Source organism: Bombina bombina, chromosome 4 (genome assembly GCF_027579735.1).
Source record: "Bombina bombina isolate aBomBom1 chromosome 4, aBomBom1.pri, whole genome shotgun sequence".
Classification (NCBI taxonomy): Eukaryota; Metazoa; Chordata; class Amphibia; order Anura; family Bombinatoridae; genus Bombina; species Bombina bombina.
Window position 1 is genome coordinate 789,508,520 of NC_069502.1, and position 18,369 is coordinate 789,526,888.

Consider the following 18,369-nt stretch of genomic DNA (forward strand, 5'->3'; position numbering starts at 1 on the left):
GATAATCCCTTTATTACCCATTCCTCAGTTTTGCATAACCAACAGTTATATTAATATACTTTTAACCTCTGTGATGATCTTGTATCTAAGCCTCTGCAAACGGCCCCTTTATTTCAGTTCTTTTGACAGACTTGCAGTTTAGCCAATCAGTGCCTGTTCACAGATAACTTCACGTGCACGAGCACAGTGTTATCTATATGAAACACATGAACTAACACCCTCTAGTGGTGAAAAACTGTTAAAATGCATTCTGAAAAGAGGTGGCCTTCAAGGTCTAAGAAATTAGCATATGAACTTCCTAGGTTAAGCTTTCAACTAAGAATACCAAGAGAACAAAGCAAAATTGGTGATAAAAGTAAATTGGAAAATTGTTTAAAATTACATGCCTTATCTGAATCATGAAAGTTTATTTTGGCCTAGACTATGCCTTTAAAGCATGTTTAAATACCATGTTTAACATTATTTATGCTTTCTAGTACTAAAAACATACTGACCTGGTGCATCTTGTAAGCCACCCAGAAATGCTGACTCCAGACGTCCTGCAATTTCCTTAAATCTTTATAAAAAAAAAAAAAATAAAAAAAAAAAATGATATATATATAATATCTAAATATATTTTTGCATAGAAAATTAGCACATCTAGGCAAGTACCCCGCTTACGATTCCCCAGTAAAACTCCACATACATTGTTACCAATGCACCAGAGGATTCTGGGTAAGATATGCAAATTAGATATGCAAAATCTCAGGTTTCTTGCTTCAAATACGGTTTTAGCACAGCGATCCCTTAACAGGATTATTGCAACAACACAATGTTGTTGCAATAATCTTGTTAAAAGATAGCTGTGTTAAAACCGTATTTGAAGCAAAAAACCTGAGATTTTGCATATACAGTGGATATAAAAAGTCTACACACCACTGTTAAAATGTCAGGTTTCTATGATGTAAAAAAAATGAGACAAAGATAAATCATTTCAGAATTTTTTTCACCTTTAATGTGACCTATAAACTGTACAACTCAATTGAAAAAACAAACACATCTTTTAGGTGGAGGGAAGAAAACTAAAAAAACTAAAATATTGTGGTTGCATAAGTGTGCACACCCTCTTATAACTGGGGATGTAGCTGTGATCAGAATTAAGCAATCACATTCAAAATCATGTTAAATAGGAGTCAGCATACACCCGCCATCATTTAAAGTGCCTCTGATTAACCCCAAATAAAGTTCAGCTGCTCTAGTGGGTCTTTACTGAAATTTTCTTTATCGCATCTCACAGCAAAAGCCATGGTCCGCAGAGAGCTTCTAAAGCATCAGAGGGATCTCATTGTTAAAAGGTATCAGTCAGGAGAAGGGTACAAAAGAATTTCCAAGGCATTAGATATACCATGAAACACAGTGAAGACAGTCATCATCAAGTGAAGAAAATATGGTGCAACAGTGACATTACCAAGAACTGGATGTCCCTCCAAAAATGATGAAAAGACGAGAAGAAAATTGGTCTGGGAGGTGTGTAGACTTTTTATATCCACTGTGTGTGTATATATATATATATATATACACATATATATATATATATATATATATATATATATACACATACATATATATACACATACATATATACATACACATACATACATATATACACACACGCACATAACATTTATGCACATTCCTCTGACTTAGAAGGCAGTGATTATCTGTAAGACGCCTTTCACACGGCAACTTTTGTTCCCTTAAAGGCAATTGAACATAAAGGTTTTTCTTTCATGTAATTGGCAAGAGCTAGTGACGTATGGGATATACAATCCTACCAGGAGGGGCAAAGTTTCCCAAACCTCAAAATGCCTATAAATACACCCCTCACCACACCCACAATTCAGTTTTACAAACTTTGCCTCCTGTGGAGGTGGTGAAGTAAGTTTGTGCTTGATTTTTATGATTTCTTCTATGATAAGCGCTTCTAAGCATTCTGAAGCCCAATTCCTCTCAGAGTACAGTGTTTGTCAGAGGGATGTGAAGAGAGTACCGCCTATTTTTCATCTTTTCAAGGGTTCTCTGTTATCGGTCGTAGGGATTCATCTTGACGATATACTCGTATATACAGTATATACCACAAGGAATCATCATCTAGCTGTATTTACAGCAGTTCATGTAACTATTTATTACGGTTTTCCACCATAAACACCAACTTATCCACCTGAACTCTGGGAGCTTTTCAGAGCTCAAAACCACCACAAGGAATTTACCTCCAGCTGTACTTACAGCATCCTATACCACAATATCACTAATTTTTATCAGCAAGCTGTTTTTGCACCAGCCCTGATAAAAAAAACTCACTACCGGATTTAAAGAAATATACTATATTTCATCTGCTCACCTATTTCTGTCCCTGATCTGGACTATTATCAAAAAGGATTTCTGTTTATCATTTTTTATTGGACATTGGAAAATAAAAGTGTTTTTATTTTAACCCCTTAGTGACCAGAGCACTTTTCCATTTTCTGTCCGTTTGGGACCAAGGCTATTTTTACATTTCTGCGGTGTTTGTGTTTAGCTGAAATTTTCCTCTTACTCATTTACTGTACTCACACATATTATATACCGTTTTTCTCGCCATTAAATGGACTTTCTAAAAATACCATTATTTTCATCATATCTTATCATTTACTATAAAAAAAATTATAAAATATGAGGAAAAATGGAAAAAAACACACTTTTTCTAACTTTGAACCCCAAAATCTGTTACATATCTACAACCACCAAAAAACACCCATGCTAAATTGTTTCTAAATTTTGTCCTGAGTTTAGAAATACCCAATGTTTACATCTTCTTTGCTTTTTTTGTAACTTATAGGGCCATAAATACAAGTAGCACTTTGCTATTTTCAAACCATTTATTTTTCAAAATTAACGCTAGTTACATTAGAACACAAATATCTTTCAGGAATCCCTGAATATCCATTGACATGTATATATTTTTTTTTAGAAGACATCCCAAATTATTGATCTAGGCCCATTTTGGTATATTTCATGCCACCATTTCACCGCCAAATGCGATCAAATACAAAAAATTGTTCACTTTTTCACAAATTTTTTCACAAACTTTCAGTTTCTCACTGAAATTATTTACAAACTGCTTGTGCAATTATGCCATAAATGGTTGTAAATTCTTCTCTGGGATCCCCTTTGTTCAGAAATAGCAGACATATATGGCTTTGGCATTGCTTTTTGGTAATTAGAAGGCCGCTAAATGCCACTGCGCACCACACGTGTATTATGCCCAGCAGTGAAGGGGTTAATTAGGGAGCATGTAAGGAGCTTTTTGGGGTAATTTTAGCTTTAGTGTAGTGTAGTAGACAACCCCAAGTATTGATCTAGGCCCATTTTGGTATATTTCATGCCACCATTTCACCGCCACATGCGATCAAATTAAAAAAAACGTAAAATGTTTCACAATTTTAGGTTTCTCACTGAAATAATTTACAAACAGCTTGTGCAATTATGGCACAAATGGTTGTAAATGCTTCTCTGGGATCCCCTTTGTTCAGAAATAGCAGACATATATGACTTTGGCGTTGCTTTTTGGTAATTAGAATGCTGCTAAATGGCGCTGCGCATCACACGTGTATTATGGCTAGCAGTGAAGGGGTTAATTAGGTAGCTTGTAGGGAGCTTGCAGGGTTAATTTTAGCTTTAATGTAAAGATCAGCCTCCCACCTGAAACATCAGACCCCCTGATCCCTCCCAAACATCTCTCTTCCCTCCCCTACCCCACAAATGTCCCCGCCATCTTAAGTACTGGCAGAAACTCTGCCAGTACTAAAATAAAAGGTATATTTGGGCTTTTTTGTGCATTTTTTGTTAGCATATTTACATATGCTTCTGTGTAAGGATCCCCCTTAGCCCCCAACCTCACTGATCCCCCACCAAACAGCTCTCTAACCCTCCCCCTCTGACTTAATGTGCGCCATCTTGGGTACTGGCAGCTGTCTGCCAGTACCCAGTTTAGTGAAAAAAATGCTTTTTTTTAAAAAAAAATGTCCCTTTTCTGTAGTGTAGCTTTCCCCCCCCCAAGACCAACCCCCCACCCCCTTCCAGATCCCTTAGATGCTTAAAAAAAAAAGTTTATTTCATTTTTTTTTAACTTTTCTTTAACTTTTTTTCTGTAGTGTAGCGGTTCCCACCCGCTCCCGCCCCGTGCGCGCCCCCGTCGGCTCCGCTTCCGATCCCGCCCCCCTCCACCTTACACATCTCACCGATGGCCGCCCACCCGCCTCCCAAGTCGGCTCCCACCCACCAACGATACCGGCCATCGATGTCCGGTGCAGAGAGGGCCACAGAGTGTCTCTCTCTGCATCGGATGGCCAGACAGTGTTATTGCAGGATGCCTCGATATCGAGGCATCGCTGCAATAACCGGAAAGCAGCTGGAAGCGAGCAGGATCGCTTCCAGCTGCTTTCCACACCGAGGACGTGCAGGGTACGTCCTTGGTCGTTAACTGACATCCTTTAGAGGACGTACCCTGCACGTCCTCGGGCGTTAAGGGGTTAAATTTCACTTTGTGTCCTTGCAAGCATCATTTATACACATCTCATGAGTGCTGCAATTAATATCCACAATTGATCTCATAGTATGTAAACTGAGCACTAATTGGTTTGCATACATAAAGTTTATACCATACTCCAGAGAGGAGAAGCCTTTCAAGTATAAAGAAGGGGAAAAGAAATAAACAGCAACAAGGAAAGAAATCCAGCAAAAAGAATTAGTGTCTCTACCTAACTCCAGAGAGGAGAAGTTTGTCTGAAATACCAACATATTTCTACTCCAGGGATATCAAGATTTCCACCTGCTAAAAGTTTCTGCATACCAGCTGTAAACATCATTACCACAGATAGGGATAACATCCCCTCCATGCTTCCAACATACCTCACATGTTTGAGGTTAAACAAGGTGAGCACATTTAAATCTCACGTTTAGTTTTTGATTGCCTAGTACTGACATACTGCACCATAATTTGGTTTTGTTTTTCTCCATTCTATGTGCGCTGAACTCTGAAACTCAACTCCATACCTTTTTCCTTCACATTCCATTTGATGATAGTGGAATATTCAGAAACTAGTTGCCATTGAAATATATCAGGAGGAACTAATTAGAGCAAAATAACCATTTGCAACATACACAGCGCAGATCAAGAAACACCCAAGCAACACAATAAATATATATATATATATATATATATATATATATATATACATATACACACACACACACACAGTATACATATACATATATACATACATACACAGTACCATTACCTCTGCTGATAGTTTTCAGTGCTGGTTTGGCTATCTGCTATATGTGGATGAGTGTCTTTCGGTAAGTATGTATCATTATTTAAGACACTCTCAGCTACTGTATGCTTTGGCGCTTTATGTATTAATATAAAGTTTTAAATATATGTATTTTACTTATATTTGCCATGAGTCAGGTCTATGCGCATTTCCCTTTGCAGTCTGGCAGTTTCGTTATGGGAATCATGTTTTGCGAAGTTTGTCTTACCTGGGGTATAATCTTTTTTCCAATTTGACTTGTTTTTTTCTTTGAAAACTTGCGGGCAAATTAGGCTCGCAATGGCGCAAAATGCTGTTGGCGCAAATGTGCGTCTGTAATGACGTAAGTTCGTCATTTCCTGCGTCTTAGTTGATGCCAGGTTGTTTGGCACAAAGTTGCGTTTGTTATGACCTGAGTTGCGTCATTTCCTGATGATTATTGCAGCCAAAACAAATTTCAACTTCCTTTTGCATCGTGCGTCATACTTTGCGACATTTTTTTTTTTTTTACCCCACTTCCTATAGGCTCCTTGCCTTCTTTATGCTCAGAGGGCTATACTATTTGTTTTGTTTTTTGTCAATTTTAGCATTTGCATTTTTTCCCATTCCTGAAACTGCTATATGTGGAAATAAGATATTTCTGTTTAAATGTTATTTTTTCTTTTACATTTTGCAAAATGTCTTAAAGGGACAGTCTAGTCAAAATTAAACTTTCATTATTCAGATAGGACTTGTAATTGTAATCAACTTTCCAATGTACTTTTATCATCAAATTTGCTTTGTTCTCTTGGTATTCTTATTTGAAACAAAACCTAGGTAGGCTCATATGCTAATTCCGTAGCCCTTGAGGGCTGCCTCTTATCATATGTTTTTTAAATTCCTTCTCACAACAAGATACTGATAAGTTCATGTGGGCCATATAGATAACACTGTGTTAATGCACAGGGAGTTATTTAAGAGTTGGCACAAGACAATACTAAATGCAAGTCAATAGATAATAAACAGTCACAGTTATGTGATCAGGGGGCTGGAAGAAGGTTCTTAGATACAAGGTAATCACAAGGGTAAAAAGTATATTAATATAACTGTGTTGGTTATGCAAAACTGGGGAATGGGTAATAAAAAGGTATTATGTATCTTTTAAAACAATAAAAATTCTATTTTAGACTGTCCCTTTAATCTGATCCTGTCTCAGAAGCTGCTGTAAGAACCACGCTGCCTGAACACAGTTCTAACAAAGCTAAGTGTATTTGTTGTAAGCTAGTGGAGATTATATCTCCAGCTATAGTATGTAACAGTTGTCATGATAAACTTTTGCATGCAGAAAAGGTTTCTATTAGTGCTAGTACAGTATCTGTTGTTCCTTCAACACCTAAAGTATATGATATCCCTGTTGATATGAACATTTTTATTGCTGATGCGATACAGAAGGCTATGGCTGCTATACCGCCTTCAAATAAACGTAAAAGGTCTTTTGAAACTTCTCATAATACTGATGGAATTTGTAATGACCAACAATATACTTATATATCCACCTCTGATGAGGATCTCTCTGATTCGGAAGATCCTACTTCAGACATTGACACTGATAAATCAACTTATCTTTTTAAGATTGAATATATTTGTTCTTTGTTAAAAGAAGTGTTGATAACTTTGGATATTGGAGGAGTCTGGACCTCTTGATAATAAATCCAGTAAATTCTGTCTATAAACCTCCTGTTATTAGTCCTGAGGTTTTTCCTGTTCCTGATGCTATTTCTGATGTGATTGCTAAGGAATGGTCTAAGCCTGGTACTTCTTTTGTTCCTTCTTCAAGGTTTAAAAATTTGTATCCTTTGCCAATGGCTAAGTTAGAGTTTTGGGTAAAAGTCCCTAAGGTTGATGGGGCTATTTCTACTACCTATGGAAGATAGTACCTCTTTTAAGGATCCTTTAGATAGGAAAATTAAATCTTATCTGAGGAAAGCTTATTTACATTCTGGTTATATTCTCAGACCTGCCATTTCTATGGCTGATATTGCGGCTGATTCAACTTTTTGGTTGGATAGCTTAGCACATCGGGAAAAAGATTCTGATTTGCATAGCATTGTTTGTTTGCTTCAACATGCTAACCATGTCATCTGTGATGCTATTTTTGATATCATCAAGATTGATGTTAAATCTATGTCTTTGGCTATTTTAGCTAGAACAGCTTTATGGCTCAAATCATGGAATGCTGACATCTAAATCTAGGTTACTATCTCTATCATTTCAGGGTAATAATTTGATTGGTTCCCAGTTGGATTCTATTATTTCCACTGTTACTGGGGGGGGGGGGGTTTGCCCCAAGATAAAAAGTCTAAGGGTAAATCTAAAGCTTCTAATCGGTTTTGTTCCTTTCATCAGATTAGAGAACAGAAAACCACTCCTTCCCTAAGGACTCTGGCTCCAATGGGAAGCCATCTTCGAGTTGGAATAAATCCAAGCCTTATAAGAAACCAAAGACAGCCCTCAAGACTGCATGAAGGTGCGGCCCTCAATCCAGTTCTGCTGGTGGGGGCAGTTTGAAATTATTTCAAGACGTTTGGGCAGGTTCTGTTCAGAATCATTGGATTCAGACTATTGTCTCTAAGTGATATCAAATAGGTTTCAGAATAAGACCTCCTGTGAGAAGATTTTTTCTCTCTCGTGTTCCAACAAATCCTGTGAAAGCTCAGGCCTTTCTGAAGTGTGTTTCAGATCTAGAGCTTTCAGGGGTAATTATACCAGTTCCACTTCTGGAACAGGGTCTGGTTTTTATTCAAATCTATTCATTGTCCCGAAGAAGGAAAATTTGTAAGGGTCCCAACTTTCAAGATGGTGACTATAAGGACTATTCTGCCTTTTGTTCAGCAAGGTCATTACATGTCCTCAATAGACTTTCAGGATGCGTATCTTCACATTCCGATTCATCCAGACCACTATCGGTCTCTGAGATTCTCTTTTCTAGACAAGCATTACCAATTTGTTGCTCTTCCATTTGGCCTAGCAACAGCTCCAAGAATCTTTTCAAAGGTTCTCGGTGCCCTTCTATCTGTAATCAGAGAGCACGGTATTGCGGTGTTTCCTTATTTGGACGATATCTTGGTACTGGCTCAATCTTTTCATTTAGCAGAATCTCACACAAATCGACTTGTGTTGTTTCAGTCGTCAGTCTTTACATCCAGGGGAGTGGTCTCTCCCTCCAGATGTATTTTGTCAGATTGTACAGATGTGGGGTCTCCCCAAAATAGATCTGATGGCTTCCCATCTAAACAAGAAGCTTCCGAGGTACCTTTCCAGGTCCAGGAATCCTCAGGTGGAGATGGTAGATGCGTTAGCAGTTCCTTGGTTTTACCAACATTTTTCCGCCTCTAGTTCTTCCAAGGGTGATCTCAAAGATCATAATGGAACAATCGCATGTGTTTCTGATAGCACCAGCATGGCCTCACAGGTTTTGGTATGCGGATCCTTGGTCACTTCCTTTAAGGCCAGACCTTCTGTCTCAAGGGCAGTTTTTCCCATCAGGATATCAAATCGCTAAATTTGAATGTATGGAAATTGAACGCTTAGTGCTTAGCCATAGAGGTTTCTCTGACTCAGTGATTAAAAACAGAATTTATGCTTACCTGATAAATTACTTTCTCCAACGGTGTGTCCGGTCCACGGCATCATCCTTACTTGTGGGATATTCTCTTCCCCAACAGGAAATGGCAAAGAGCCCAGCAAAGCTGGTCACATGATCCCTCCTAGGCTCCGCCTTCCCCAGTCATTCGACCGACGTAAAGGAGGAATATGCATAGGAGAAATCATATGATACCGTGGTGACTGTAGTTAGAGAAAATAATTCATCAGACCTGATTAAAAAACCAGGGCGGGCCGTGGACCGGACACACCGTTGGAGAAAGTAATTTATCAGGTAAGCATAAATTCTGTTTTCTCCAACATAGGTGTGTCCGGTCCACGGCGTCATCCTTACTTGTGGGAACCAATACCAAAGCTTTAGGACACGGATGATGGGAGGGAGCAAATCAGGTCACCTAGATGGAAGGCACCACGGCTTGCAAAACCTTTCTCCCAAAAATAGCCTCAGAAGAAGCAAAAGTATCAAATTTGTAAAATTTGGTAAAAGTGTGCAGTGAAGACCAAGTCGCTGCCTTACATATCTGATCAACAGAAGCCTCGTTCTTGAAGGCCCATGTGGAAGCCACAGCCCTAGTGGAATGAGCTGTGATTCTTTCAGGAGGCTGCCGTCCGGCAGTCTCATAAGCCAATCGGATGATGCTTTTAAGCCAAAAAGAGAGAGAGGTATAAGTTGCTTTTTGACCTCTCCTTTTACCAGAATAAACAACAAACAAGGAAGATGTTTGTCTGAAATCCTTTGTAGCCTCTAAATAGAATTTTAGAGCACGAACTACATCCAAATTGTGCAACAAACGTTCCTTCTTTGAAACTGGATTCGGACACAAAGAAGGCACAACTATCTCCTGGTTAATATTTTTGTTAGAAACAACTTTCGGAAGAAAACCAGGTTTAGTACGCAAAACCACCTTATCTGCATGGAACACCAGATAAGGAGGAGAACACTGCAGAGCAGATAACTCTGAAACTCTTCTAGCAGAAGAAATTGCAACCAAAAACTAAACTTTCCAAGATAATAACTTAATATCTACGGAATGTAAGGGTTCAAACGGAACCCCTTGAAGAACTGAAACTAAATTGAGACTCCAAGGAGGAGTCAAAGGTTTGTAAACAGGCTTGATTCTAACCAGAGCCTGAACAAAAGCTTGAACATCTGGCACAGCCGCCAGCTTTTTGTGAAGTAAAACAGATAAAGCAGAAATCTGTCCCTTCAAAGAACTTGCAGATAATCCTTTCTCCAAACCCTCTTGTAGAAAGGATAGAATCTTAGGAATTTTTATCTTGTTCCATGGGAATCCTTTCGATTCGCACCAACAGATATATTTTTTCCATACTTTATGGTAAATTTTTCTACTTACAGGCTTTCTAGCCTGAATAAGAGTATCAATGACAGAATCTGAGAACCCACGCTTTGATAAAATCAAGCGTTCAATCTCCAAGCAGTCAGTTGGAGTGAGGCCAGATTCGGATGTTCGAACGGACCTTGAACAAGAAGGTCCCGTCTCAAAGGTAGCTTCCATGGTAGAGCCAATGACATATTCACCAGGTCTGCATACCAAGTTCTGCGTGGCCACGCAGGAGCTATCAAGATCACCGAAGCCCTCTCCTGATTGATCCTGGCTACCAGCCTGGGAATGAGAGGAAACGGTGGAAATACATAAGCTAGGTTGAAGGTCCAGGGCGCTACTAGTGCATCTACTAGAGTCGCCTTGGGATCCCTGGATCTGGACCCGTAGCAAGGAACCTTGAAGTTCTGACGAGACGCCATCAGATCCATGTCTGGAATGCCCCATAATTGAGTTATGTGGGCAAAGATTTCCGGATGGAGTTCCCACTCCCCCGGATGAAATGTCTGACGACTCAGAAAATCCGCTTCCCAATTTTCCACTCCTGGGATGTGGATTGCAGACAAGTGGCAGGAGTGAATCTCCGCCCATTGAATTACTTTGGTCACTTCTTCCATCGCCAGGGAACTCCTTGTTCCCCCCTGATGGTTGATATATGCAACAGTCGTCATGTTGTCTGATTGAAACCTTATGAATTTGGCCTTTGCTAGTTGAGGCCAAGCCTTGAGAGCATTGAATATCGCTCTCAGTTCCAGAATGTTTATCGGGAGAAGAGATTCTTCCCAAGACCATAGACCCTGAGCTTTCAGGGGTTTCCAGACCGCGCCCCAGCCCACCAGACTGGCGTCGGTCGTGACAATGACCCACTCTGGTCTGCGGAAGCTCATCCCTTGAGACAGGTTGTCCAGGGTCAGCCACCAACGGAGTGAATCTCTGGTCCTCTGATCTACTTGGATCGTCGGGGACAAGTCTGTATAATCCCCATTCCACTGTCTGAGCATGCACAGTTGTAATGGTCTTAGATGAATTCACGCAAAAGGAACTATGTCCATTGCCGCAACCATCAAACCTATTACTTCCATGCACTGCGCTATGGAAGGAAGAAGAACAGAATGAAGTACTTGACAAGAGCTTAGAAGTTTTGATTTTCTGGCCTCTGTCAGAAAAATCTTCATTTCTAAGGAGTCTATTATTGTTCCCAAGAAGGGAACTCTTGTTGACGGGAATAGAGAACTTTTTTCTACGTTCACTTTCCACCCGTGAGATCTGAGAAAGGCTAGGACAATGTCCGTATGAGCCTTTGCTTGTGGCAGAGACGACGCTTGAATCAGTATGTCGTCCAAGTAAGGTACTACTGCAATGCCCCTTGGCCTTAGCACCGCTAGAAGGGACCCTAGTACCTTTGTGAAAATTCTTGGAGCAGTGGCTAATCCGAATGGAAGTGCCACAAACTGGTAATGCTTGTCCAGAAAGGCGAACCTTAGGAACCGATGATGTTCCTTGTGGATAGGAATATGTAGATACGCATCCTTTAAATCCACCGTGGTCATGAATTGACCTTCCTGGATGGTAGGAAGAATTGTCCGAATGGTTTCCATTTTGAACGATGGAACCCTGAGAAATTTGTTTAGGATCTTGAGATCCAAAATTGGCCTGAATGTTCCCTCTTTTTTGGGAACTATGAACAGATTGGAGTAAAACCCCATCCCTTGTTCTCCTAATGGAACAGGATGAATCACTCCCATTTTTAACAGGTCTTCTACACAATGTAAGAATGCCTTTCTTTTTATTTGGTCTGAAGACAATTGAGACCTGTGGAACCTTCCCCTTGGGGGTAGTTCCTTGAATTCCAGGAGATAACCTTGAGAAACTATTTCTAGTGCCCAAGGATCCTGAACATCTCTTGCCCAAGCCTGAGCGAAGAGAGAGAGTCTGCCCCCCACCAGATCCGGTCCCGGATCGGGGGCCAGCATCTCATGCTGTCTTAGTAGCGGTAGCAGGCTTCTTGGCCTGCTTACCTTTGTTCCAGCCTTGCATCGTTCTCCAGGCTGGCTTGGTTTGAGAAGAATTACCCTCTTGCTTAGAGGATGTAGAATTTGAGGCTGGTCCGTTTCTGCGAAAGGGACAAAATTTGTTTTATTTTTAGCCTTAAAAGACCTATCCTGAGGAAGGGCGTGACCCTTTCCCCCAGTGATGTCTGAAATAATCTCTTTCAAGTCAGGGCCAAACAGCGTTTTCCCCTTGAAAGGGATGTTAAGCAATTTGTTCTTGGAGGACACATCCGCTGACCAAGACTTTAGCCAAAGCGCTCTGCGCGCCACAATAGCAAAACCTGAATTTTTCGCCGCTAATCTAGCTAATTGCAAAGTGGCGTCTAAGGTAAAAGAGTTAGCCAATTTAAGTGCTTGAACTCTGTCCATAACCTCCTCATAAGAAGATGCTTTATTGAGCGACTTTTCTAGTTCTTCGAACCAGAAACACGCTGCTGTAGTGACAGGAACAATGCATGAAATTGGTTGTAGAAGGTAACCTTGCTGAACAAACATCTTTTTAAGCAAACCCTCTAATTTTTTATCCATAGGATCTTTGAAAGCACAACTATCTTCTATAGGGATAGTGGTGCGTTTGTTTAGAGTAGAAACCGCCCCCTCGACCTTGGGGACTGTCTGCCATAAGTCCTTCCTGGGGTCGACCATAGGAAATAATTTCTTAAATATAGGGGGAGGGACAAAAGGTATGCCGGGCCTTTCCCATTCTTTATTTACAATGTCCGCCACCCGCTTGGGTATAGGAAAAGCTTCGGGGGGCACCGGGACCTCTAGGAACTTGTCCATCTTACATAATTTCTCTGGAATGACCAAATTGTCACAATCATCCAGAGTAGATAACACCTCCTTAAGCAGAGCGCGGAGATGTTCCAATTTAAATTTGAATGTAATAACGTCAGGTTCAGCTTGTTGAGAAATTTTTCCTGAATCTGAAATTTCTCCCTCAGACAAAACCTCCCTAGCCCCTTCAGACTGGTGTAAGGGCATGTCAGAACCATTATCATCAGCGTCCTCATGCTCTTCAGTATCTAAAACAGAGCAGTCGCGCTTTCGCTGATAAGTGGGCATTTTGGCTAAAATGTTTTTAATAGAATTATCCATTACAGCCGTTAATTGTTGCATAGTAAGGAGGATTGGCGCACTAGATGAACTAGGGACCTCCTGAGTGGGCAAGACTGGTGTAGACATAGAAGGAGATGATGCAGTACCATGCTTACTCCCCTCACTTAAGGAATCATTTTGGGCAACATTATTATCAGTGGCATCATTGTCCCTACTTTGTTTGTCACATTCATCACATATATTTAAATGGAGAGGAACCTTGGCTTCCGAACATACAGAACATCGTCTATCTGATGGTTCAGACATGTTAATAGGCATAAACTTGATAACAAAGCACAAAAAACGTTTTAAAATAAAACCGTTACTGTCACTTTAAATTTTAAACTGAACACACTTTATTACTGAATATGTGCAAAAGTATGAAGGAATTGTTCAAAATTCACCACAGTGTCTTAAAGCCTTAAAAGTATTGCACACCAAATTTGAAAGCTTTAACTCTTAAAATAACGGAACCGGAGCCGTTTTTACATTTAACCCCTATACAGTCCCTGGTATCTGCTTTGCTGAGACCCAACCAAGCCCAGAGGGGAATACGATACCAAATGACGCCTTCAATAAGCTTTTTCAGTGGATCTGAGCTCCTCACACATGCATCTGCATGCCTTGCTTCTCAAAAACAACTGCGCATTAGTGGCGCGAAAATGAGGCTCTGCCTATGACTAGAAAAGGCCCCCAGTGAAAAAGGTGTCCAATACAGTGCCTGCCGTTTTTTTAACAGAATTCCCAAGATTAAAATAACTCTCCAAAGTTATAAACCATTAAATATGCTTATAAAGTAATCGTTTTAGCCCAGAAAAATGTCTACCAGTCTTTAAAGCCCTTGTGAAGCCCTTTATTCTTATATTTAAAACTAAGAAAATGGCTTACCGGATCCCATAGGGAAAATGACAGCTTCCAGCATTACCAAGTCTTGTTAGAAATGTGTCATACCTCAAGCAGCAAAAGTCTGCTCACTGTTTCCCCCAACTGAAGTTAATTCATCTCAACAGTCCTGTGTGGAAACAGCCATCGATTTTAGTAACGGTTGCTAAAATCATTTTCCTCTTACAAACAGAAATCTTCATCTCTTTTCTGTTTCAGAGTAAATAGTACATACCAGCACTATTTTAAAATAACAAACTCTTGATTGAAGAATAAAAACTACATTTAAACACCAAAAAACTCTTAGCCATCTCCGTGGAGATGTTGCCTGTGCAACGGCAAAGAGAATGACTGGGGAAGGCGGAGCCTAGGAGGGATCATGTGACCAGCTTTGCTGGGCTCTTTGCCATTTCCTGTTGGGGAAGAGAATATCCCACAAGTAAGGATGACGCTGTGGACCGGACGCACCTATGTTGGAGAAATAAAGGTTTGTCTACAAGTACTTTGAAGGGCGAAATCTCTGCCTTGTATTATTTCATAGAAAGATTGCTAAACTTCCTGATATTCACTGTTTTGTTCAGGCTTTGGTTCGTATCAAGCCTGTTGATAAATCAATCTCTCCTCCTTGGAGTCTTAATTTGGTTTTGAAGGCTTTGCCAGCTCCTCCTTTTGAGCCTATGCATTCTTTGGATATTAAACTACTTTCTTGGAAAGTGTTGTTTCTTTTGGCTATCTCTTCAGTTAGAAGAGTTTCCGAATTGTCTGCTCTCTCTTGTGAGTCTCCTTTTCTGATTTTCCATCAGGATAAGGCTGTTTTGCGGACTTCGTTTACATTTTTTCCTAAGGTTGTGAATTCTAACAACATTAGTAGGGAAATTGTTGTTCCTTCCTTTTTACCTAATCCTAAGAATACTCCTGAAAGATCTTTACATTCTTTGGATGTTGTAAGAGCTTTGAAATATGTCAAAGCTACTAAAGATTTCAGGAAGACTTCTAGTCTGTTGTTTTATCTGGTCCTAGGAAAGGTCAGAAAGCCTCTGCTATTTATTTGGCATCTTGGTTAAAGCTTTTGATTCACAAGGCTTATTTGGAGGCGGGACAGTCTCCGCCTCAGAGAGTTACAACTCATTCTACTATGTCATTCACCACTTCTTGGGCTTTTAAGAATGAAGCTTTGGTTGATCAGATTTGCAAAGCAGCAACTTGGTCTTCTTTGCATACATTTACTAATTTTTACCATTTTGATGTATTTGCTTCTTCTGAAGCAGTATTTGGTAGAAAAGTTCTTCAGGCAGCTGTCTCAGTTTGATTCTTCCGCTTATGATTTAAGTTTTTTCCTGAAATTTATGAGAATGACTTATTTTTTTGTGGATTTAATTTGTTTCAGCGTAAATAGCTGTTTTTATTTTATCCCTCCCTTTCTAGTGACTCTTCTGTGGTCTTCCATATCTTGGGTATTTCTATCCCATAAGTCACTAGCTCATGGACTCTTGCCAATTACATGAAAGAAAACATAATTTATGTAAGAACTTACCTGATAAATTCATTTCTTTCATATTGGCAAGAGTCCATGAGGCCCACCCTTTTTATGGTGGTTATGATTTTTTGTATAAAGCACAATTATTTCCAAATTTCCTTTGTTGATGCTTTCTACTCCTTTCTTTATCACCCCACTGCTTGGCTATTCGTTAAACTGAATTGTGGGTGTGGTGAGGGGTGTATTTATAGGCATTTTGAGGTTTGGGAAACTTGGCCCCTCCTGGTACGATTGTATATCCCATACGTCACTAGCTCATAGACTCTTGCCAATATGAAAGAAATGATTTTTTTTTAGGTAAGTTCTTACATAAATTATGTTTTTTTGGGAAGACAGATTTGCATCAGCTGATGAACTGTTTAAACTTCCGCAATTGTACGTGTTACTGATACCTCATATGTGGATTGAGGTTGTAAAGTGTAAGCAAGTTTTACCTATGTGTGTTTTTAAAGAATAAAATTAAATGTGTTTTGTGAAAACGGTGTTGCACTACCCTGTTTGTTTCTTTCTCCATATTTAACCGGATGAAACTATAATTCGGGGAGGAAAAGCAAAGGGGTGAGCTGTTCCAAGAAGCATTTAAAGAGCTGACCTTTTCTTAGCTGGAGAGCTTACTACTTTACAAACTATGCGGAACTTACCTCATTTTGATTGAGGTAACTTTTTGTAAGTAGGAAGTTCACTTATTTACACAGGTCTTTTGGGCACACCAACTTACCTGCATTTTGGAAGTTTCCTTCACTTGGGATCTTTGAGACTGATTACTTTTATCCTTTTGGTGATACTTTGAGGCCTCCTATCTAATGACATTTTGGGAACTTTGTCACCAAAATATTAAATATGTTATTGAGAACATTTTATCTATAAGATTGTATAACATTTTATTATACTGTATTACACTGCATTTGATTCCAGTTGATACTCCATTGAGGTATATCTTAATAGAAGTACTTTCTGAATTCTTCTATACATTATATTTATTATACTTGTTGTTTTTACAATATTTTTGGCTTTGTACTAATCGACATTGCACTATATATTTTTAATGCAATTACAAGTGTCCAGTTTACATTTAGTTTGGAACTGTATGTACATGTGAATACTCATTTGTGTTCTTTTATGAGTAAGGTGTTTATATATTATATATCTATATTTACATAATTCTATTACCTCTTTATCTTAGAGTGCAAGTGGGTCTTGTCCTGCGCCTATTTATCGTTCTTTACATCCATTTGTTTTTTCTGCGACTGTGTACTCTCAGGGGCGGGGGCCTCTATTTGTGCATTGTCTGGTTTATAGGCAGCATTACGGGACTTGCTTGGGTCTAATATTATTCTGTTAGGGAGTTTGTGCTACTACTAAGCGCCATAGTCTCTTTTTACATACATATATATATATATATATATATATATATATATATATATACACATATATATATATATATATATACACACACAGGTGGCCCTCGTTTTACAACGGTTCAATTTACACCGTTTCAGAACAACAACCTTTTTTTCCAGTCATGTGACTGCTATTGAAAAGCATTGAGAAGCAGTGCATTTATTAAAATAGCCAGTAGGTGGAGCTGTCCACTTCTGTTGCAGCAAAGCAAAGCAAGATGAAATTTATCAGTTTAACCAGACCTGAGCTATCAAGCAGATTTCAAAGGAACAAGATCTTCCTGTCTATAAATCAGTCCAGATTGGAATGCATAGAAAGAACTGTTTGCAGAAAAGTGCAAGTGAAGTCTGTGTTGTGTGATTATTTTATTAGGTTTATAATGCTGTTTAGCATTTAACGTCTTTATTTCAAAGCTTTAAAAATAATGTATTAGGTGTTACTTATGACAATTTTAAGAGGGGCCTGGAACCTATCTCCCTCACTTCCCATTGATTTACATTATAAACTGGGTTTCAATTTACAATCATTCCTTCTGGAACCTAACCCCGGCGTAAACCAAGTATATATATAACATAATTTATGTAAGAACTTACCTGATAAATTCATTTCTTTCATATTAGCAAGAGTCCATGAGCTAGTGACGTATGGGATATACATTCCTACCAGGAGGGGCAAAGTTTCCCAAACCTCAAAATGCCTATAAATACACCCCTCACCACACCCACAATTCAGTTTAACGAATAGCCAAGAAGTGGGGTGATAAAAAAGTGCAAAAGCATATAAAATAAGGAATTGGAATAATTGTGCTTTATACAAAAATCAAAACCACCACAAAAAAAGGGCGGGCCTCATGAACTCTTGCTAATATGAAAGAAATGAATTTATCAGGTAAGTTCTTACATAAATTATGTTTTCTTTCATGTAATTAGCAAGAGTCCATGAGCTAGTGACGTATGGGATAATGATTACCCAAGATGTGGATCTTTCCACACAAGAGTCACTAGAGAGGGAGGGATAAAATAAAGACAGCCAATTCCTGCTGAAAATAATCCACACCCAAAATAAAGTTTAATGAAAAACAT

General features: G+C 39.2%; 1 protein-coding gene across 1 annotated transcript in view; it reads right to left on the bottom strand.

The window, feature by feature from the left end:
• Positions 1–18,369, bottom strand: part of COG2 (component of oligomeric golgi complex 2) — a 206,207-nt gene that overhangs the window by 117,108 nt on the left and 70,730 nt on the right. The window contains exon 11 of the mRNA XM_053711176.1: positions 495–556. Coding sequence (XP_053567151.1) covers positions 495–556 — 62 coding nt within the window. The remainder of the gene's footprint in view (positions 1–494; positions 557–18,369) is intronic.